The following is a 22,052-nucleotide window of genomic DNA, read 5'->3' as shown; positions in this document are numbered from 1 at the left end:
CAGCTTTTGGTATTCCGTGCAGTGGAACTTTTGCTTTTTTCTCAGCCACTCCTGTCTCCGTTGCAGATGCTGCCATTCCCACTTGGTTAATTTGTCTTTGTCAGCACATCTTTCCACACCAGTGGCAAGACTGACAGGCTCTGGTAGGGCCAGCCGTGTTTACCCAACCACTCCGCATCCTTTGGAGAGCAGACGGTTGTTGGTGACTTTTCTGTTCACTTTTACCCACTGAAGCCACAAATTCTCAATGAATTCTTACGCCTTTCCTAGCCCGAATGAAACTGTCTGAAAAGTAAACATGTTTGGTGTTTACATGAGGCAAAACCCAGCTTGGGAAAAGAACAGTTCAAGCACAGGCGGCTGCAAGAACGAGGAAAATTCCCCTGTGAGACAAGAGTTCCCAACTCAAGAAAGAATGATGCAAGTTTGTCCCTTCAAACACGTGCGTAAGCACTGTCCAGAACATGGATGCTTCGCTGGGACTAGCTCTTCAACAGTTAAGTTAAACAAGTTCCAGTTAGGATTAACTTGGATTATCATAATAATGGAGGCTCAGCTGCCCCCAGGACCTGCCTAGGGGAAGCAGGGAAGGAAAGACATCTAGGCTGAAGGGAGGTATTCAGCTATATCCTCTCGTCCCTGCTTCCCAGCCTTCTTCAGCACAGTCTTGGGTACACAGCTTTGAAATCTGTGCACTGTAAACATGCTGCGAGTGCTGGTCATATACACACTGGTAGGTGGTGTCCCTGCTCCCATCCCATGGGGGCTGGCTGGGGGGGAAGAGCACCCATGAAGAGGTCAGTACTTGAGGCTGGGGCTGTAGATGTCTGTGTCACAATATCTCCCAGCTCTGCCCACTAGAGAAAGGGAAATAAAAAAGGGAAAAACAATGGAAGACAGAGCAGGGAGAGCTCTCTTTCTTCCAGCCCCCAGCAGAGAATGGGAAATGGCACTTTCCCACCTTCCCCAGGGCAGGGAAGGGCTGCAGGAAGAACCACGTGCTGGACTGGACCTTGCTCAGCCAGGTCATCAGCCTCTGAAATTCCCCTGGTTTTCCCTCTCCCTGCCCTCAGGACGCAATAGTTGCCATGCCCTCCAGGCAACCTGTGTGAATTGCTAGAGAGACATATTGTTTATCAACCACACTGGGATCCCTCCAGCTTAAGGCACTAGAAAAGCCTGTCCTATCTGATATGGGAAGGTGAAGGAATGCATATGGGAAAAATACATCTCAGCTCAAACTGCACCATTCCCCCCGAGAAGAGGTGCCAAGATTAAAGAAATATTGGGGTTGTATGCAAAGGTGTATAGAAAGTGTTCTGCTTCTCTGAAAACATAAAAACCCAACAGCATGAGGAAAGTAGGAATGAGAATACGTGTGCAGTGTCCTGACAATCCAGGCTGTTACTTATTTCTGTAGGACAACTTGGGCAAAGTATATTCTATGTTGAACGCAGCATTTCTGGTCCCCTGTTCCAGCTCAGTCCCAGCTCCCCAACTGAATTCTCTTTCTCTTGCTGAGACAGATGAAGAGGACAAGGCTGGAAGTGCTGGTGGTGAGACCTTGTGGATGATGAATAGCATAAATCGTCAGTGGTGTGAAGAAATTAAATTGGTGAATGCTGAAAAGGAACAATGACTGACAAGCCAGGAGAAGGATACAAGGTAGGGTGGATGGTGCCTCTCTGTGTAGCTGGGTGGGTGGGGAGGATAGGGAAAAGAGATGGCAGTATTGCTCAGCTCCATGAGAGACTTCTCTTGTCTGTAATGACCTGAGGGCACACGAGATGTCAGGGGAATTTGCTGGTCGTGAGTCTTCACTATGGTTCATCCTTCTTTGGGAAACACATCTCTCCTCTTTCCCCATTGACTTCGCGCATAGGCTTAGGCAGAGGGAGCTGGGTAGTTCAGCCCGCTCAGCCTGGCGGTTTTGCTAAGCACTCTAGTATTTTTTATTTCCAAAGAAAAAGGAGTGTTTCTGCCCTGAAATGCTCCTGGAGCAACAGCCCTAGAGCATCCAGTACCTGTGGCAGGTCCAGAGGCCCTGCGGCTGTGCAGAGCTTTGCTTCCCAGAACAGTTTGGCAGGTGCTGGTGGGATGAGGCCAATGTGAGAGAGAAAGAGGAAGGAGACAATTCAGATCCATGCAAATAAGTTATCAGGAAGGCCCCAGTCCGCCACCTGCTCCCCCATCTCCACCTGACATCATGGTACTAGAGCGTGGGGCACCATGAGAGTGCCTGTGCCTTGGGCAATGTCCCTTCTGGGATGTCCAAGTAATGATAAGGGAAGAAGGCAAAAGCAGCTGGGCAGGGGAGCCTTGAACCCCTCTGGTTCCCGGTTCCTCTCCATCCCAGTCAAAAGCCTGGTACAGCTGGGGCTGACAGCCCTTGAGCCATGTATGGGGGGAGACAGCATTGTGTGGGGCATGAGCTGGCCAGGCTGGGGTAGGATGAGATGAGAAGGAGCTCGCTTCCCACCAAGCAGCAGGGTTGTCCTGCAGCCCTCCCTGCCTACCATGCCTTTGCTACCCAGGGTGAGGTGGGGTTGGCGCTGGGGAGCCCTGGCCGCCCTGGTCCTTTGCCTCCTTGTTCCCAGGCACAGGACTGAGGAGCTGGGGCTTGGTGCTGAGCTTGCCCCTGCGGGCTGGCCCGGGCAGGGCTGCGGTGGCAGCGGGCCGGGTGGCCGGGGCTGCCTGGGACCGGGTCCGTACGCGGGGGGACGCGGAGCGGAGAGCGCGGGGCGGGGGGCAGGGGTCCACACCCGGTAGGGGGGTGCGAGGTGCCGGGGTGCCGTGATGCGGAGGGGGCGGGGAGTGCCGGGGCTGCCGGCTGCGAGGGCACAGGGGTGCCAAGGGCTAGCGGGTGCGGAGTCCCGCGGTGCGGGATGCGGGGATGCCGGCGTGCGGGATGTCGGGGTGCCGGTGCCCCGGTTGGTCCCACCCCTGCGCGGCGCTCCCCGCCCCGCGGCCCCGCTCCCCCGCCCTCCCTGACGTGTGGCGCTGGCAGCCCGGCCGGTTCCGCATTCCCGACCCCTCCCCGCAGCCCGGGGCCGCTATATAACCGGGGCTGATGCAACCCACCCCGCCGCCCGCCACAGCCTGCGGGAGGCGCGCAGCGGCGCGGCGGGGGGCGGCGATCGGCCAAGGCGCCCCGGCGGCGGCCGGCACCGACATCGGCACCCGGCGGGGCCCGGGGGTCGGGGCAGCGGCGGAGGCGGCGGGGCTGAGCCTGCAGCCCCCACCCGGCCCCTGCGGCCGGGCACCCCGGTAGCCCGGTCCCCCTGCACGGTGGGTGCGGGCGCGGGCGGGGGGAGCGCCGGGCGGGCCGGGATTGCGAGGACGTGGGGGCTCCGCGGGGGCGGAGGGGGGCTCGGGCCCGGAGGAGCATCCCGGCACCCCGCGGCGGCGGGCAGGGTGCTGTCCTCCGGGCAGGGAGCGGGGGGTCCGGCTGCCAGCGGTCGGGCGCAGCGCGGGGGCGCGGGGAGAATCCTCCGGGGGCGGGGGGCGGGCAGAGCCGCACAGGCGGCTCGGAGCGGGGCTGCTACCCCCGCAGCCAGCTACGTGCGGGGGCTCGGACGGCCTTTCGGGGGTGGCCGGCGCTGGGCTACTGCCCCCGCACGGATGCGCTGCGGGGGCGGTGGGGAGCAGCGGGATCTCCCCACTTTCGGGTGCCCTCCCTTGCCGCCGTTTCACCTGTCGCGCAGGTGAGGGGTCCGGGCTCCCTCCGGCCACCGTGTGCGTGCCGCGGGGAGGGCTGGCGTTGCGGTGAGCCGTGCCTCCAGCCCGCGGGGGCCGGAGAAGGAAAAGGGGCCCTGGAGGTCCCTCACCATCCCCCTCTTCCCAAGTGCTCGGTCCCAAGTCCGCTTTAGCAGTCAGGCATGGAGTTGAATGGAAGTTGCATTCTTTTGCACGGTCTGCTCCAGGAGGCACTTTTCTTTTTCCATGGGAGGGAAATAGGTTTGAGAGCAAATTGGGGGAAAGGGAGAAATACCAAGAGAGCAGGAGCCACATTATGTTTCCATTTTCCTTTAATGAAGGCCCTGTGGAGGTGTATTTGAAAACACAGGGTCTCCTATGCCTTCAAGGAGGGTGAGAACACTGTGCTGGCTGGTTCCAGGGCCATATGCAGCGTATGGTGGCCAATGAAACGGGGCCTGGCTCGTTCTCTTGCTTGTCTTGGCAGCCAGCTCCATGGCTTGTATTACCAGCCCTGGAACACAACCACTGCCAAACTGTGTGTGTGTGCGTGTGTGTGTGTTTGGACTCCGAGAGCTCAGCAGAAACAAATGCTTCTGCAGCTCAGACCAGGATTTTTTAGCTAGTTTCAAGAAAACTTGCATGAAAAACTCTATCTGGAGGCTGTTGCCAGAGTCTGCACTGGGAATTTGCTGGTGAGTGCTTGCGTGGGGATATCTGGGAATGCCAGTTGTTGGAGTTCAGATTCTTAGTGTGACTCCTAGTGACTTAAAAAAGCACAAACCTGCCCATCTAGGGGATGAGTGGATAGGTGCAGGAGCTGCCGTCCAAACCGTCCCTGTGTCAAGCAGCGATTGGTTGTCCCAGGTTCCTGCGGTCTGGGGGATTAACAAGATCTGCTGAGAGTTAATGTGCAGGTTGCTGCCTGGGGTCCTCCTGCTGAGACAGCTATGGATGCATCGCCCTTCACTTCACAGTTGAGCATTTCTTGCCTTGCAGGATGCAAAGGCCTCTGTGCTGCAGCCCTTGCCAAGGAAGAGTAGATACTCCCTCACACTTCTTGCCTCCTCCTGCCCTCTCCATCCGATCAGTGTGTCCAACTAGGCTGCTCAAGCACAGGCAGCTCTGAGCTCTGCTCTGCAGTCTCCTTCCCTGTGCTAGTGTTTGCTACTTCAGCTGCATTGCTTGGGCCAGGTACTTGGCAGCACGCAATGCCTTGGGTATGAAGCTGTTGAGAGACTCTTTTCACTGCAGTAGGTTGTTCCCAGTGGCCCTGGCCCCAAGAGCAAGGGAGGCAGAGCCGTGGTGTGTGGCATGGACCCTTTGCCAGCCTGCATGTGTTCGGTGGTGCCAGTACAGCAAAGAGGGGGCACGGCAAACCTGATGCCATCTGTCTTTGGCTGCTTGCATGGATTTCTCAGTTGCTTGGACTGTCCGGAGTATCAGTCCAAACATTGCAGGCTGTTTTAACATGCAGCCAGGGAGCTGAAAGTCCATATGGTCCACTCATCTGAACAGGATTGTGGCAAACTAGCCAGAGCTGGTCTTTATATGGATTAGAGGTCTTTGTGGATGACCCTGGCATTCAGGGCATAATTTTGAGGAGTTTGTAGGGGGGCCTCTCATCTCTGAGGCCATCCTTGGCCCCTGAGGGCATAGCTCTGTGCCAGAGTAGGATTGTCATCTTGAAGAAGATTCCAGCCCTGACCACATGTGGTCAGGGAAGGTCCTGGGGGATTTCAGCAAGTCAGTCGTTAACCTCAGTGTCTGAGCTTCAGCCTAACGCAGACCAGGATATTCTTTTCTCCTCAAATCCCTTTGAGCTGCTCCAGGCAGAAATAGGATAGCTTTTACCTTCCTGCTCTGTACTGCCGTCCAGTGGGTGGTGAGCATTATTAAATGTCTGCCACAAATAATCAATAATACTGTGGTAATTAATTGCAAGTTTTTTGCAATTATTGTAACTAACTATTGCAATACAGGAGCCTTGCTATGCCAGGTGCTGTACAAAACCCCACTGTCACAGGTTGCTTACAAGTCAGTCGCTGCATTGCAGTGGTGGGGGCAGTGTAATGCTAAACTAGAGCTTTTTACTACTCTGTGAAGGTATGGAGGAAAATGCTCAGAGAAAAAGAAGGACTGTGAGCTGACTGCTTTGCTCGTGGCAGAGGAGGGGTTATTTCTAAAGCTGAGAAGTAGAGGACTAGCATCTCCCCTCCTCATAATGGGGATAAGGAGTCAAAGCATCAGACAGGCAGGTGTGGGGGCCTGATGGTAGGACTCAGTTGGGTGGGGGGCTGCAAAAGTGCACCCCTGCTGAGGAGAGGCTGTCAGCTGTGGGCTGCACTGTGGGTACAGTGTAGGGGGCTGCGTGCCTCCCTGATGGAGAAGAGGAGGGAGGCAGGAAGGTTCCTGCATTCCTGTTTTCAGAAAGCTTTTCATAGCCTTCTGTCTGTGAATGATTCGGACATTCCTCCTGCCATCTCTGTGAAACTAGATGTGCAGGACTGAGACAGACCGTTCCTGCTCACAAAATGGGTTTAGACTTCCATCTCCTGAGGAACTGTCCTTCACAGCTCCTTCCTCTCTTTAGCATTGTGGCCCTGCAGTCCACTTGCTGGAGTGTGGGAGTTTGGGATGGGACATCACATGTACGGGTGTTCACAAGCCTTGCAGCTCTTCTTCCTCCATGAGGGGTTGCCCGTGGGAGGAAGGGAACAGCAAGGGCAGCAGCTGGAGGTGTCTGTGGGAAGGGCACAGATGCTGCTTTGGCCCTGCAAAGGGCATGATTAAAGGAACTGTCTGTCCCTCTTGGGGTAGAAGTGGAGTTTGGAGGTAGTGAGGTAGTCTAGCATGCTGAGGTGGCATGCTGCAGCTCAGTGCACTCGATAAGCCATGCTGTGATAGTGCCTTAAACTTGTGGTTTGGTTTTTTAAAGGGGAATTTCCCTGATGCTATAAAACACTAAGTAATGTTAGGTCCTTGGTAAAGAGAGGGCATGCACAGTTTTATCCCAGTGGGCGTCACTGCAGCTCTTCAGTACACTAGAGGTGGTGGGTTCCTTGGCATCAACAGGTTCAGCAGATAATGAATGAAGGCATGGTGGCTGTTGTTAAAGTCCATGTTTGCCAGCACTGCTGCATGGGTATCTGAAAAGACTGGTTACAACCAAAGGGCTTGGCTGTGTTCTGATGGTTGGCAAATAACTTTGATACTGATCAGTGTGGCCTTTGGCACGGGCACTGCAAGTTACTGCTTTTAACAATGCAGACCAGAAGAAGCTAGAGAGGAGATAGGGTGACCTGCTACTCAAACTAAGGTACTACTCAAAACTAGGTGCATCAGATGCATCTAGAGCAGATAGAGTATCACATTTTAGACCACAGAAGAAAACTGTAATTGCATGTCTAGGTACTTGTGGCACTGGGAATATGGGGTAGTGGCTTTCTGCCTTCAACTTCATCGTGCTTAACTTGGCACTCACTAGGGGTTGAACCTTGAAGTGGAAGAAAGTCTGTAGGCTCTGGTGACCCTCAGCACCCTGCAATCACCCCAGCCAGAAGAGTCCAGATGGAAAAAAACAAGTGGCTCTGTGCTTCAGAGGAAGAGTGGTAGCCAACTGCCCTGTCTTTGTTTAGGAAGTTACATTCTTGGGGCATGAGAAGTTGAGCATGTCAGGAAAGGGTTTTCATATAAATCATCCTTCTGCCAACAGAGGGAACTAAAAGATGCAATGTATGACGTACAGGCTGAGCAAACTTGATAGCCAGGAGCTAATAAAAAAAGTAAAAAATGGCAATAAAGCCACAGTAAGATCTAAGGACCCAGAAGTTGCCTCTCATGGATGGTAGCACTACTTCTGATCTCCACAGCAGAATTTTTTCCTGTTGCCAGGAGCAGATGAAAAGCCAACTGCTATGACTTAGGTGCTCCAAGACAGTACATACAAATGGCGATAGTACGTTAAGTGCTAAGACACTGATGAAGAGATCAAAGATCGCTTGTATGGTGGCTGGCAGACTTTGGCAGTGCTCTGATGCATGGCAGCTGACAAGTAATGGCAGGCACCCAGGTCGAGCCTGGAGTGAGAGAACAACAGGCAAGCATGGCCTTGATTCTGCAGGCAGCATGGAGAAGGGCTGGTAGGACAGACTTTGCCTTAGCACAGCGCTTAACATGGGCAAAAGAGAAACATGCTGGTATTTACAGAATGTCAGAATCTGCTGGCTGGCAGTATTAGGTGCTAGACTGGCTCTCTGAGTATTGGAAGGGTACTTGGATCAACCATTGCAGATGTCAGAGCATGCAAAATAGCTTATGTGGGAAGAAACCATGATTTATAGACAGTAAAATTGAAAATAAGGTTGCAAACAGCCCTCGCTGTCGCCAAGGAAGCTGACAGCAGAGATAAGACAGTAATGGCAATTTAAATTGAAGTGTGACAGTCAGAGCCTGCTTTGGGATGTCATGGTCCTCTCCTGATGATGCTGTTGACGCAGCAGCAGCAACTGCATGGGGTTTATAAAGAAGCAAACAGCACCTCTGGATAAGTGAGGATGCCATAGGATGGTCCTGGGGGAACAGTGGATACAAACTAAGGCAGTTTCTGCGCAGGGAAATGAATGTATGATTTCAACACAGGTAGGCATTCCTGTGCCAGTTTTAGTCTGTGGGTAAGAATAGCACTGAAGAGGTGGCAGGAGGGGTGTGAATACAGGCTAGCAACCGGAGTACAAGCCCCCGGGGACACTGGGTTACGTGGATTATGCCTACGCAAGTTAGATTCATGCCGTAACTGCTGTGCAAACATCAGCTCCTTAAAAAAAAAAAAAAAAAACAAAAAAACCAAAAAAAACCAAAAACAAACAAAAAGAGTCCCCAGAAAAAGCACCAGCAAAATCAGTATGGGAACAAATGAAAAAACAAGCCCTCCAAGCAAACTAAGATCAGAAAGGATAAGAGGGTATATAGGGTCGGTGTCACTGAGGAAGCTGAGCAACTGTATGGGACAGTAACAACTTGGTAAAGCTTCTTCCCACTAGGTCACAGGCTCTGGAAGGTAACAGACCCTGGCAATAGGAGAGAAACTGAATAATGGACGCTGCCTTTAAGAAATACTAAATCAACCAGTGTCACAGACTATTGACCATAACGACGTGATTGGGGGACAAAGCACAGAAACACTTGTCACTAATGGGAAAGATGCAGCAAAACCAAGGTGAGCACAGGAAGCTGTGCTGTTGTCAGCTTTTTGGGGATGGGACTGATGATAAAATAAACGAGCTTGACCTGAGGTTGGCTGAGACCACAACAAGAACGGTGCCAAAGCAAAGATGCAAAAGTGACTGCAATAATTAGGAGGGTTTACAGACATCTCGGCAAGAGGTCAAGTCTTGTGTTACAGCATTTTAACCAGAACAAGGGGAGCGTAGAGGCAAAGCTAAGGAAACGCAAACTGAATTTTGACCCGTGAAATCACGTGTTGACCAGATTTTTGCTGTAAGGATAGTTGATGAAGAGAGCATTGAATGACACAAGCTGCTCATCACCGAACTGAAGTTTTAAGAAAGCCTTCTCTGTCTCCTAATTCACTCTGGAGCATCTTGATGTCGTGGCATGAAATGATGAATAGCATCAGTGCAGAAGGCACAGCTATGGTGAATGTAAACTTGAGCAGCTGGCGTCACGCAGATCCCAGTGTCAGATGTAAGACTGCATATTCTCTTTCTCCTCGCTGCTTTGCTTTGCTATTGGCTTCATTATGTGAAAAAGCATAGCTGATACAATGCGGGACTTGTGTGGTTCAGCCATAGGACACCAGAAAGCTAGGTTTTACTGAGGACACAATGTTTCTCAGCTCCTGTAAGGAGACATTGAAAGACTGCCTGGCATTGAGGAGAAAAAAGACTGTGTTAATAATCAGTTATGAAAAGAAAAAATCTGATAAGAATCCCATCTAAAGCACTGTGTTAGAAAGGGAAGGAATACAGAGGTGAATTGGTTCATGTGCCTTAGAAATAACAAACACTGCAAGGGAATATCCAGAAAGGAATTAGGAATTGGCAAGGCACCAGCCCATCCAGCAAGATGTAGCTATTGAAAAACTGCAGCTTAAAGGTCAAACTCGATCTTGAACTTCAAAGTTATTTCTGCCCTTCTATGCAAATGTGGTAGAAATGTGCTGGAGCTATAGGCAGGCATGTCAGTGTGTTCCACGGTGATGGCCTCGGGAAGAAGACCAAGGTATTAATAGAATTACATGTTTTGGCTTTTTTGACACGATAGAAGTACAACTTCTTACCTCTAGCGTTAACCAGAAAAGAAGGTGAAAGTATCTAGGACTTGGGATGACAGGAAAGCCTCTCTTACAGGAGAAAGAGGCAAAAGGAATGAAACGAGAGCCCCTCCAGACAGTAGGGAGTGACAGTGCCTGGGGCTGAGGAGCACCGAGGGCTGGGCAGGATGGTCTGTGACTGCAGAGAGGGATGACATCTCTCCTCATTCCCTTATTTCCGTGGTTATAGCCCTGCTGGGAATGGTTCTGTGTTCCTCTCCAAGGTCTAACTCAGCTTGACTCTTGGCAGTTCTCAATGTGCTCCTGAGCTTCCTGACCCCTGAGCAACATCTTGCTTGTAGAAATCATTTTCACCCTTCCCTCTTACTTGTCAGCTCACCTTAAGGTGCAGGTTCATGTTCCTCCAAGTGGCTCCCAGTGCTTTGGTTTGAACAGCTTTAGATGTGATGTGGGCTTTGGCAGTGCAGTCCCTGGATCCAGGATCAGTTTTATTTGGAGCATGTGCTGGGCCAGCTTCTTCACTCTGACCTGTGCCTGATGTCATGCTGGTACGGAGGCTATTTCAAGGCATATTAAGCTACTAGATCAAAGAGGTAGAGGGACAAGGTGGGCCAGAGAAAACACAATGTTTTCTCAAATCTTTAGCCAGTTGTCCCCGGGGAGCTGCCCCAGGCTCAGGAGTGCAGGGGGGTGCTCAGTGTCCAGGTTGTCCCACAGTCTGGAGAACAGATTTCTTCTCCCTCCTTATTTTATAAATTGCAGTGACCCTGAATTTGGTCTAGTTGAAGATCGGGACTGTCCAGCCCAGTGCCTGAGTGCTGTCAGCTCCATGTCATGATGGAAGACAACAAATTAAAACCAGGTCCCCCAAGTCCAGAATGGATTTCGGCATCCAGTGCTGGGCTCAAGTCAGTTCCCTGCCTGAAGCCTGTGAAAAGGTTGGGTCAGGGCCCCAAGTCAGTGTGTGTGCCGTAGCAGCTCACGTATGGTATTTGCAGGATGGAGACTTCAAGAGGGTGTGTTGTATACTTTCACTACCAATTTTTTTTTAATTCTTATTTTTACTTAAGCCCAAACTGTTCAAGTTAGGGATGGACATCTACAGGATTGCTGGTGAGGGGGTGTGCAGCAGCTGGCCCGAGGCCTGCTGCTGTTGGCAGGCTTCTTCCCTGTGCTACAGTACATCGTCTTAGGGGCAGCGGCTGGGAAATGGCTAGCTCTGCAGTGCGTGCAGCTATCTCAAAATGGTAGACTGAATTTAACTCCATGCAGCTGAGTCCCGTGGCAGCATGCTCTGGGAAGAGCCTCTGGAATCACTTCCCCTTTGCCATGCCACCTCACTGACCTGTGCTTTCCTGCTGGAGAGGAACAGCTTCTGAGAAAGTTGATAAGGATTTAGGCACAGTCCCCAAATAACTTTCTGCATTTTTCTGTCTGGAGAGCAGCCTAGTGTAGGATGGTGCCCGGTTTCTGGGGGAGGGAAGCATCTTGGCTGTGTGTAGGCCTGAAAGGGAGGGGAGGGAGGTAGCATGCAGTTTCAGAGCCCTGCTGTGAGTGAGCATCTCCTGACACCCTACAAGGTAACCACTGCAGATGTGGAATTACAGCTGTCTAGTTTAGAGACAGCTATAGAAGAATGGATACTTTGGATCAGTTTAGGTCCTTGCAATCACAATGAGTTGACGTGTAGTCTTTCCTGAGGTCAAGTAGCATTACCAAGTATTTTCTTTCTCTTCTGTCACCAAATGGGCAGGAGTCCATTTCATCAGATAGTATCACTTCAATTCAGAAGTTACTCATCTCTCCCATCTTTCCCATCTTCTCCTTTTCAGGCTTTAATGTCCTTGTGCAGATCACCTCCCCCAGGCCCAGCTTCCTCCTCCCCCCTGCATACCAGCACTGCTGAGCCCTGGCCTGCTCTCCCCTTTCTGGTCTCTCCTCCTAAAGGATCACCAGAGCAAAGGGCTTGATTCCTGCCTGCCACCTCTTTACAGTCACAGTCTTGCTGCATTTGCTTTCTATGCTCTTTCTCAAGTCCCATTGGTCACTGCTGATGTCTCCTGAGCAAACTCTGGCAGGGGACATCTCGTGCTGACACCTGGACCTCTTCAGTGGCAGATAAGAGCGTATGACAGCTTGCAGAATATTGCAGCTTGTAGGCGCTTTCCCCTTGTCTGTCATGCCAGTATGGCTTGCACAGCACCCGTGCTGGGAGCTGTGGAGCTTGCATTAGCCTCTCTACCCTTGACAAACCTGTGTGATTGGCTTTCCTTCCCTTCGGCTGCTCGTATCCTGTTCCTTCACCCTAACAAATATACCAAATATGCTGGGTGAAGAGATGTGCCATCGCAAATAAATCCTTAACTTCTCTGCTTGTCATGATTAACCCTGTTCCACCTGCTCCCAATGACCTGCTTGAGCAGCAGGTTTGGACCAGGTGATTGGAGTACTGCATCCAGCTCTGGAGCCCTCAGCACAGGAAGGACATGGACCTGTTGGAATGGGTCCAGAGGAGGGCCATGAAGATGATCAGAGGGCGGGAGCACCTCTCCTATGAAGACAGGCTGAGAGAGTTGGGGTTGTTCAGCCTCGAGAAGAGAAGGCTCTGGGGAGACCTTATAGCAGCCTTCCAGTATCTGAAGGGGGCCTACAAGAAAGTTGGAGAGGGACGTTTTGCAAGGGCATGTAGTGATAGGATGAGGGGTAATGGCTTCAAACTGGAAGAGGGTAGATTTAGATTAGATATTAGGAAGAAATTTTTCACTATGAGGGTGGTGAGGCACTGGAACAGGTTGCCCGGGGAAGTTGTGGATGCCCCATCCCTGGAAGTGTTCAAGGCCAGGCTGGATGAGGCTTTGAGCAACCTGCTCTAGTGGGAGGTGTCCCTGCCCATGGCAGGGGGGTTGGAACAAGATGATCTTTAATGTCCCTTCCAACTCTAACCATTCTGTGATCTCCAGAGGTCCCTCCCCACGTCAGCTGTTCTGTGAGCCTGTGATCCAACTGTCCTATCTCACATGCAGCTTTACTGAAGTTTTCAGGCTGACACTGACACAGATTTGTTACCCCAGGATGGCAAGTGCTGAGCAACTGTGGCAGCTGGCTTGACAATTTGTGTGTGCCTCTGCTTAGCACAGCTGTACTGCCTGGACCAAAAGTCTGCATCGCCTCTTACCTGTCTCTCAGCTGTTCAGAGTAGACGTTTTGGAAAGAGAAAGGCAAGTGCACGTTATCCCTCACTTCATGCACCTCCTCGCTCTGGCAGTTGGTGCTGTCAGAGCTTCCAGGAGTTTGTGCAGACTGGTGTGACTGATGGTCCTTCATGGACCCCTCTTCCATGAGTTTACCTAACTGCTGGTTGAATCCTGCCTTGTGACTCGCTCTAGTGGTTGCAGGAGGCTGCTCAGTGAGATTTTGGGTCTACTGCTCCATTAGTCTGTTTCTCCCTCCTGATATCGCTGGTCCCTCTTCCCACTGCGTGGGTGCCTCCTGGTGTAGGGGCAGAATGGGGTGGATGCCTGAAGGCTCCTGGAGTGTACTGGGACCAGTCTGCCTGGGCAGAGCAAGGAGAGCAGCGCATGAGCACTGGAACATGTGGTTGAGTTGAGGGGGCGGAAAAATGGTTGCTGTGTGGACAGAAGTTGACGCTGCATGTTGTAACTGGGTCACTTGTGAGTGTCCCAGGCGAGTTACACAAGCAGGGCTGTACTCACACTGTAGCGAACAAGCACCTGCTCCCTTTGCTTTTTGGCTGATATAAGAGCTCCAGCTCTTTGTGCTTCCCATTTTAGGTATAATTTTATTTCTTTATCTTTTAGCTGCTTGTTCTTCATGTTTCCTGGTAACTCCCTTTCTTCTGCCTATAAGGGACTTGCCAAAGCTTGTCCTGATCCTATTCTCACTTGCATTGCAATTTTTTTTTCTTTCCTGATAGAAGAAGCCTTTTGCACCTTGCTCCATTTCACCTCTTCTGCAGCCTTTTCTTCCTCATGTCTGTGCTGGGAGGTGTTTGTTCAGTGGCAGGTTTTTCTCTCACAGTCCCCTGTCCCTGGTCCCCACGTGCTGTGTCCCAGCCCTGACCAGTGGGCTGAGCCTGCCCAGAAGAAATCCAGCCTAAGGCATATTATGGTCCTCTTTGTGAATTTTCTTCTTGTCGTAATGACTTATACATTAATCAAAACTCAGTTGAGAGCAAACCTTGATCTTCTGCACTCCAGAGAAAGGTGTGCCAAAACCAATAATCTGTGTGATCACATCACTGTCGTCATAAGCAGCTCCTGTTCTTCTGGTGCTTTGCCTCTCAGGTCTCTTCCTTTCCTGATCTATACTCCAGTACTGTATCCTTCCTAGTAGGATTCATATATTTTGATTTCTGTCACCCAAGTTCTGCTTAGTCCTTGCCTTTGCCATCCATGGGGAAGAATGGCTGCTTTCCCTGCTTTGCTCCCCATTAGGTGATGGGACTGTAGGATAAATTTGGCTTGTGCGGTGTCGTGAGGCCCTGTAGCTGGGTTGTAATGAGCTGTGTCTCACTCTCCCTCCAGCCTATGAAGCTGTTTCCCCTGCTATGATGCCAGGGCAGATCCCCGACCCGTCCCTGACGGCCGGCGCACTGCCTGGGCTCGGCCCTTTGACAGGACTGCCTGGCACAGCCCTGACTGCCGAGGAGCTGAAGTACGCCGACATCCGGAACATCGGGGCCATGATCTCACCGCTCCACTTCCTGGAGGTGAAGCTTGGGAAGAGACCCCAGCCTGTGAAAAGTGAGGTGAGTCTCGGGGGCTGCTGGCTGCAGATGGCCCTGCAGGGCTGTCGCCTGCGCCTGCCTGGGTTTCTGTCCTGCCTGTGCTTGGGTTTCCTGCCAGGGTGGCTAGCAACGTGTTTTATAAGCATGTCACTCTGCCTGTTTGGTGACGTGCACATGTGTTGGCAGCTGCTCCGCTGGCTGCCTCTTCCCCGTGCCTGAATTTCTGTCCCTGCGGCATGGGCCGGGTGTGGTGGCCTCGGTGTCCCAGACCTGACCGGTCCCACACAGCTGTTGTCAGACGGCTGAAATCAAACCCTGCCTGCAGAGCGGGATCTGGCACAGCCAAATTGTCCCTAGGTTGGGGCATGCACCCAAACGAGAAGCCACACAGCCTGTCAGAGGGCTCATGTGATGCTTTCATCCCAGTGAGCCCTTGGTGCTGCTGGTGTTGCCGTTGCCTTTTCTGCAGGGACGAGGTGTGTGGGTGAGTGGTGCTGAGTGGCAGCAGTGACCCAGGTTGTGCCACAGGCACTGCTAGCTGGGGCTGCCCTTGTCCTGCTGCTCAGTGGGGGCCCTGGCTTCACCTCAGGGCTCCTGGGACAGGGAAGGTGAGCAGCTTCTGCTTGGTACTGCAGGCTGGCACGTCAGAACCAGGCTGCAGGGACTTGGGAGACACTTGCACAGCATTTTCCTTGTGTGGTGTCTCGTGTTAGTTGTCCAGTCTTTGGCTTCCTGGCCCTTGCTGTACTGGTGGTGAATGTTTGCACCTCCCACTGCCTGCAGATGGAGCTGGGAACCCATCAATTCGAAGGCCCCATGTTGGTGAGGGTGGTGGCTGCCGTCAGAAGGTCCAACAAAAAACCCTTCTGAACAGTGCATTCGGTCCTGTGTGAGGATACCTCAGGTGATGCCATGTGAGGACAGGGTGACATGCATTCTCTGGAGAGTCAGTGAGGAGGAGCTAGGTGATGTGAAAAGCTGCCTCTGATGAGCTGTGAGCAGAAGGGAGTAAAACATCAGTTCCTGGGAGCAGCACATTCTCCAAATGGTGCTGACACCTGGTTTGGCCCAACTCTTACAGCAACAGCTCAGCAGCACCCAGGCCCACCTGCCCCACCAGGCAGGGTGCCTGTTCCTTCCCCCCAGCCCCTTGTGGTGGACTCCTGTGGGGAGAACCGATACAGTGGAGTCCATGTGAGCACCTTGCACAGTACCTCTGTGCCCAAAGAGGTGTCCGATCAGCTTGTGCAGCATCCCATGGGGATCACCTGGAGAAGGACTGCGCAACTCTGCAGTGGCAGGAGCTGAGGCTAGGATGCTGCAGGAGGCCATTGGAAGGGGCTGGGGGATGCTAATGGCTTTGGCCCCTCTATGGGCAAAGCAGTTGTGGGTGGGCAGCTGAAACCAAGTGCCATCCCAAGCTTTTGTCCTGGGTATCATGCAGCAAGTGAGGTGATCAGAAGAAAGAGGGAGTCTGTAGCTTTCTGGGCACAGCTCCTTTCCCAAGGCATCTCAGGCACCTCTGAGCTGGCCCTGCAACAGCTGCTTTTGCTCTGTGGGCACGGAGATGTGGTCGCACTGGTCTTCTGCATAACAGGGACAGGGCTGCTCTGCCCTGCAGTGGGTACTGGAAGTGCTGAGTGTCCTCTGAGCCAGTTGTTGAGACACCATGCGGAGGAACGATAAGGGGAAATCCACTGTCAGCCCCCGCATGGTCGCCTTGCCTGCAGCCAGTTCCTCCCCTGCGTGGCCTGTAAAGCCGAGGAGTTGAGGACAGCAAATGGAGCTGCCCCTGGCACAGGCTTTGCAGCAAAAGCCTGGGGGAGCTGAAGCAGTAGCTGCTTATCCCATGAGTAGCCAAGAAGCTGCCCACGCATAATTTTGCAATGCAGCCTGCAGCTGCTTTCCTCTTGCAGGGAGCCGGAGCCCAGGGACACTGGGTACTGGCATGCCATGCTCTGCACGGTGCCCAGGACAGGCTGCTCCACGTGAGCTGGGGCACAGAAAGCTTTCGCCACTGTGCTGGGGGGACCAGCATCTCCTGGCACTGGGATGTTTGTCCCTGGCAGTGTGCACAAAACCCACCCAGTGGGTGCTAGGTGGTGGCTTCCCCGGAGGGTGGTGGACAGCCACACTGGGCAAGCTGCCCTCCTCCTGAGGCAGCTGGAGACAGGTGCTGCCAGGCTGTTCCATGATCAAAACCCACCTGGGATGCTCCTGGGAGGGAGCCCTGCCCCTCAGGCTGATGATCACCACTGTCCCCGAGGCTGCTGACTGAAGCAATTCAGGAGGCACCCCCAGACCTTCTACCCACAAGGCTCCCCTGGAGATTAACAGCTGAAACCTGCTATGGGGTGATACACCATCACTGCCCCTCGTGCCTCTGAGAAGAGTCCTAACCCCCTGCACCAGGGCCACATCACCTTTTTGAACTGAAATCAAGCAGAAGTGGAGAGAGGGAAACCTGCTTTCTTGAAGTTACAGGAGCTGTGGTCAAAAAGCAGAGCCAAGAGTTCAAGCTTCCCCTATCAGTGCTGAGCCACCCTCCTTGAGCATCTGTACCCCATCTGAAGGACACAGCCCTTTGCTGGGCCCTCTGTGGGGTGAAGGGGACAGGGACAGGTCACTTATTCTTTGATCCTCACTGAATGCAGCAACAGGGCATGGAAAAGTGTCAGGCAGTTACCAGGGAGCTGTTTGGTCTTCCAGTTCCTGTTACAACCCAAGATGTACTTTGCAGGAAAGCTTGGTGTGTGTTTCTTGAGCTTTGGAGCTGTGAGCACATGTCCCCTCTTTGCACCTCCTATTAATCCTTGAACTAAAAGGCTGAGAAGCTATCTAAGGGGGGGTATATGAGTGGTTGGTAAATGTGCAGAGGGGAATGGTGGCTGTCCTGATGTCCACCTCCTCTTAAACTCTGTGTGGAAATTTTGTAAGAGCTACTTGTGCCGTGCTGTGGGGTAGCTTGGCTTTACCAGGAGGAAAAGGCAGCAGAGCGTGGAGTTAGAGCCTTCCTGGTCACTTCTAATGCGTGCCACATCTGAGTTACATGGGTGTAGTGAGAGCTGGCCATTTCTAACTGGACTTGGGGGCATCGGTGCAGTTCCCATCCTGGTTCTCCCAAATGTGGTGCATGATTCCCCATGGCACTGCCTTGGCAAGGGAATGGTGGCAGCCCGGCATTATGTAAGCCTGTGCATAGCTTGTGCTGACCTTGCTTAATATTTTAGCCCCATCTAATATAGCAACTTCGGTATAATACTTGGGAAACAAGGCACAGAAGACGCAAAAGCTGTATTAGTGCTATAAAATTTGGACATTGTCTTCTAAAGTGTGCTACAGTGCTGCATATTGGACATGCAGCTTACCTAAGGTATGCCTTCACCTTCACTCTGCCAAGTCAATGTTTCATCCTGTCCTTGCCCATCACGTTTAAATGTTTCGATTAGTGGGCTTTGGACTCAGTGAATGTTAGCAGTGTGCACAGTGTGCTGTGGACAATGGCACCTACAGCTTTCCTTTCCTGCGGGCACCACCGGTGTACCTACGTGTGGGGTAATCTGGTGGCTCCCCACTTCCACCACCACTTTGTGGCCTTGGCATTGGGAATCTCTGACTTTCATTTTGAGGTGATTAAGCCCAGGCGCTACAGCAACAAGGCTGTTCAGATGGTGTGTGCTGCAAGAGGCTCGTCTGGGAGATGTGTCCCTCAACCACACTGATTTGGGGAGGTATGAAGGGACGGATGCGGCTGCTTTCTCAGACAGGAGCTGCCCTTAGAGAAGGTGCGGATAGGCTGTGGGAGTGCTCATAAAGCAAATGTTGCTGCCGCTGCATTTGAAAAGATGTGTGCTGTCAGGTATCAGTTGATAGGAACAAGGCAGTTCAGTCTGACATCTCAGAGTCCCAAATGTGGATAAAGGCACTGGGCACCTTTTCTTCCCTAGCCCCGCTACAAAGGGTAACCTGAATGCTGACTTCAGAGGTCTTTCCAGCACTCAGATTTTTCTTGAAGAAGCTGATTTGGGTTCTTGCATGTAAGCATGCCATAGGCCATTTACACAGGCTTTGTAGTAAATATCCCTAAATACTTTGATTATGGGTTTCCAGCCCATAGGGCTTGTTGGCCTGGCCTGTGCGGTTTGAGTCAGACAGCACAGAGCAACTGAGTCATGGCAAACAGCGCAGGCACCACCGTGTCGCGCTTCTTTACAGGGGATGTGAGACCTGTCCCTGCCTTACCGCAGTGGCCCTGTGACTTGGCTGGCACTGATGCTGCAGCAGACAGTCCCAGCTGGAGGATCTTTCAGGTTTCTCTGCCTCTCGCCATTGGCTCTGTGTGTGATGCTTTGAATGAGTCTGCTCACAGAGCTGTGCCTGTAGATGTCTGTGTGACAAACTGTGCCCATCTTTGCGGGATGGGACTCTATTCCCTTTGTCTCTGCCCTCCCTCGGGGAGGGAGCAGCCCTGCAAAGAGTTTTCTGTCCCCTGCCAGCTGGCTCCCCAGCTGTGGGCACCGCGCTGTTCTCCGTCCCCATGTCCCCACAGAGTGGAGTTAGAGGCTGTGGCAGCAGCACACCTGGCTTCGGGTCAGGATTAGACCATGTTGCTGGTGGCTGCCGGCATGGGTGGCTGCCACCCCTCTCCTTGCCCTGCCACTGGTGGGGCTGCTCGGTGCTCACCTCTACCTCCTGCCCTGCCCCACATCTGCTGGCTCTGACCTGGGCTTCTCCATCTCGTTGCAGCTGGATGAGGAAGAGGAGAGGAGGAAAAGGCGCCGGGAGAAAAATAAAGTAGCAGCAGCGCGATGTCGTAACAAGAAGAAGGAGAGGACGGAGTTCCTGCAGCGGGTGGGTGCCCTGACCTGTCTCAGGGCGCAGTGGGGACCTTGGTGGGGGCACCTCCCTAGAAAGGTGCCCTGTCAGCAGGCAGTGCTCCCTCTTGAACTGCCCCTCTGCCTCTCCTTGCTCCTGTGCTCTTATCTGGGAAAATACAGGCCTGTTGCCCCACTTTGCACGAGGCTGTGAAGGTGGTGGCCATGTGTGTGCCCAGGCAGAGCTCATGGGCATCCCTGTGCCCATGGTACCAGGGAGGGACAGGGCTGGAGGTGGGCTCTGGGCTTGGGGGAGAGAGAGCTGATAGTGTCCCTGCCTCAGTGCTGGAGCAGGAGCGCTTGTGGGAGTGTGACACAGGACAGGGACTGACAGCGTGCTGTCCCCTTGCCCAGATTCCTGAAGGTTTCCCCATTCAGAGGCCAGATGCCCTCTCACCCGTGACCCCAAGGCAGAAAAACTCTCACAGCACCTTGCCGCTTTTCTGCAAGGCGTGGTGGGACATGGGCAAATGACACAGAGTGGGGATAGGGAGCCATTTCACAAGGGCAGATCCTTGCAGATGGCGGGGGTGAAAACTTAAATGCGGGTTTGTTTCTAAACACCCTTCCAGACCATGAAAAGCAGCCAGGCAGGGGTTTTGCTGTGGTGCAGCAGAGACCTGTCCTGGGAGGCGGCTGTGTATTTCCCTGCACTAGCACTAGGTAACTGAAGGCAGCGGGGCGGGGGATAACTGCCTGGAGGGACCTGGTGTCTTGGCAGGTCTTCAGGCTGCTCCTGTGCTGCAGGGGCACAGAGGTCAATTGTTGGCCAAATTGTTTCTCCTCCTACGTTGTCCCGTTGGAGTAAAGTCACATGTGGTTGTGTTTCTGTCCTGCTAGGAATCTGAGCGTCTGGAGCTCATGAACGCTGAGCTGAAGGCCCAGATAGAAGAGCTAAAACAGGAGAGGCAGCAGCTGATCCTGATGCTGAACCGGCACCGTCCCACCTGCATTGTGCGGACAGACAGCATCAAGACACCCGAGAGCGAAGCCAACCCGCTGCTGGAGCAGCTAGAGAAGAAGTGAAGGTGGCACTGGGCCAGGAGGAGGAGACAGTGGCGCAGGGTCTTCCAGGGTCTCTAATGTATGTACTGTATGAAGAACTGTGCACCCAGGCCTGGTGCAGCCAGGACCCAGTGGGCTTCCTTGGGAACTATGGACCAAACAAATATGGGGACAGAGAAGTTCAGGAACCTGTCAACCATGTACTCTGAGGCTGAACCCAGGAGCAGGGCTAGTGGTGGCATTGAGGGCAACCTCCCTGGGATACCTCATCACGGCCTTTCAGCCTGCTCGTGGCCCCAGGGACCCAACGATGCCGCAGCATGTCCTGCGAGGACCACGCACCCCGTGGGGAGCAGGGGCCGCAGGCGGAGGAGTGGTGGCCTTGTGGTGGCCACCGGCACCCCGCCCAGAGGCTGCCGCTGCTCCTGGCACATGCTCCGGAGGAAAACCCAAACCCAAGAACCACAAACACTTGACGCAGCCCCATCTGGTGGGCAGGCCTGTCGGGGCTCGGTGGCGCAGGCGCCCCCCACAAGCACACTCTCAGTATAATGTTTACAGCCCAGCTGTCCGTGTCGGCCGTGCTTTTGAATGCACATTTTTACACTTTTTTTAAAGTATTTTTTACAAAGTTTTTATACAGCGATCTCTATATGGATTTATATAATCACTAGATGTGATCCCATAGAAATGTATGTTATGATGGTCTGTTTGTTACAAATGCATATGCCACAGTTATCTCCATTGTGTTACTTGTCCGGTAGCGTCCGGCTCCTTCCCCGGCGTGCTGGGAAGGGGGTCCAAGCCGCCCTCCGCAGTGGTGTCGCTACCCTCTCCATCCATGTATGTCCTTCATAATATTCAGTTCTGTATCTCTCAGTAAATGTTAACTTTATGTACGTTGTCCTCCTGTGCTCTGTCTGAGTCAGGCCACAGTGGGCTCTGGTCAGAGCTCGGCACCATGGCAGCGAGACACAGGTCTCACCACGCTGGGTGCATTCCTGGCTGAGTGGGATGGTGGAGCTGATCCCAGAGCCGGTTTTGGTGGATCTCTGTGTTAGCAGCTGTGGGTCAGTGGAATTCACCCTGGGGAAGCTGGGAACCTTGGAGGCAGCTCTGACAATTGTCAAGCAAGGAGTAGCTCAGCCATGTGCTGAAGAGGGCAGGCAGGGCATGGCTTGCAGGCTGGAAAGGCAGAGGTGTGAGGCAGGGAGACCATCTCATTCTTACCTGGTCCTTCTTGTTTCAGGCCTGAATACAGCAGCTAGAACTCATTTCAGGGAGGAGAAAGAGATGGAGGAGGTGTCACAATGTCCTTGTGGTGGTGATCCCTTCATGGAAGGAGGTGGAGAACAGTTCCTTTGGGTCTCAGCCGGGTCTTAGCCTTGCCTGTAACTGACATGCTGGGAAAGCTCCTAAAGTTTGTCTGGGGCTT

The 22,052-nt window shown here is 53.1% G+C and overlaps 1 protein-coding gene across 2 annotated transcripts; it reads left to right on the top strand.

Annotated features, from left to right (window-relative positions):
- The first annotated feature begins 1,526 nt into the window (after positions 1-1,526).
- Positions 1,527-21,491, top strand: JDP2 (Jun dimerization protein 2). 2 transcript variants are annotated; one of them, XM_063332101.1, is made up of 4 exons: positions 1,527-1,665; positions 14,536-14,759; positions 19,485-19,589; positions 20,453-21,491. In XM_063332101.1, exons 2-4 carry the CDS (start codon positions 14,559-14,561, stop codon positions 20,636-20,638), a joined length of 492 nt encoding a protein of 163 aa, XP_063188171.1. In that variant the 5' UTR covers positions 1,527-1,665; positions 14,536-14,558; the 3' UTR covers positions 20,639-21,491. The 2 variants fall into 2 exon arrangements, with proteins under 2 accessions (XP_063188171.1, XP_063188170.1); XM_063332100.1 differs by lacking the exon at positions 1,527-1,665 and adding an exon at positions 3,001-3,288.
- Positions 21,492-22,052: the final 561 nt, after the last annotated feature.

Source organism: Chroicocephalus ridibundus, chromosome 4 (assembly GCF_963924245.1).
Source record: "Chroicocephalus ridibundus chromosome 4, bChrRid1.1, whole genome shotgun sequence".
NCBI lineage: Eukaryota > Metazoa > Chordata > Aves > Charadriiformes > Laridae > Chroicocephalus > Chroicocephalus ridibundus.
Note: the sequence above shows the minus strand (reverse complement) of the source record. Positions and strands in the feature narration are given on the sequence as shown.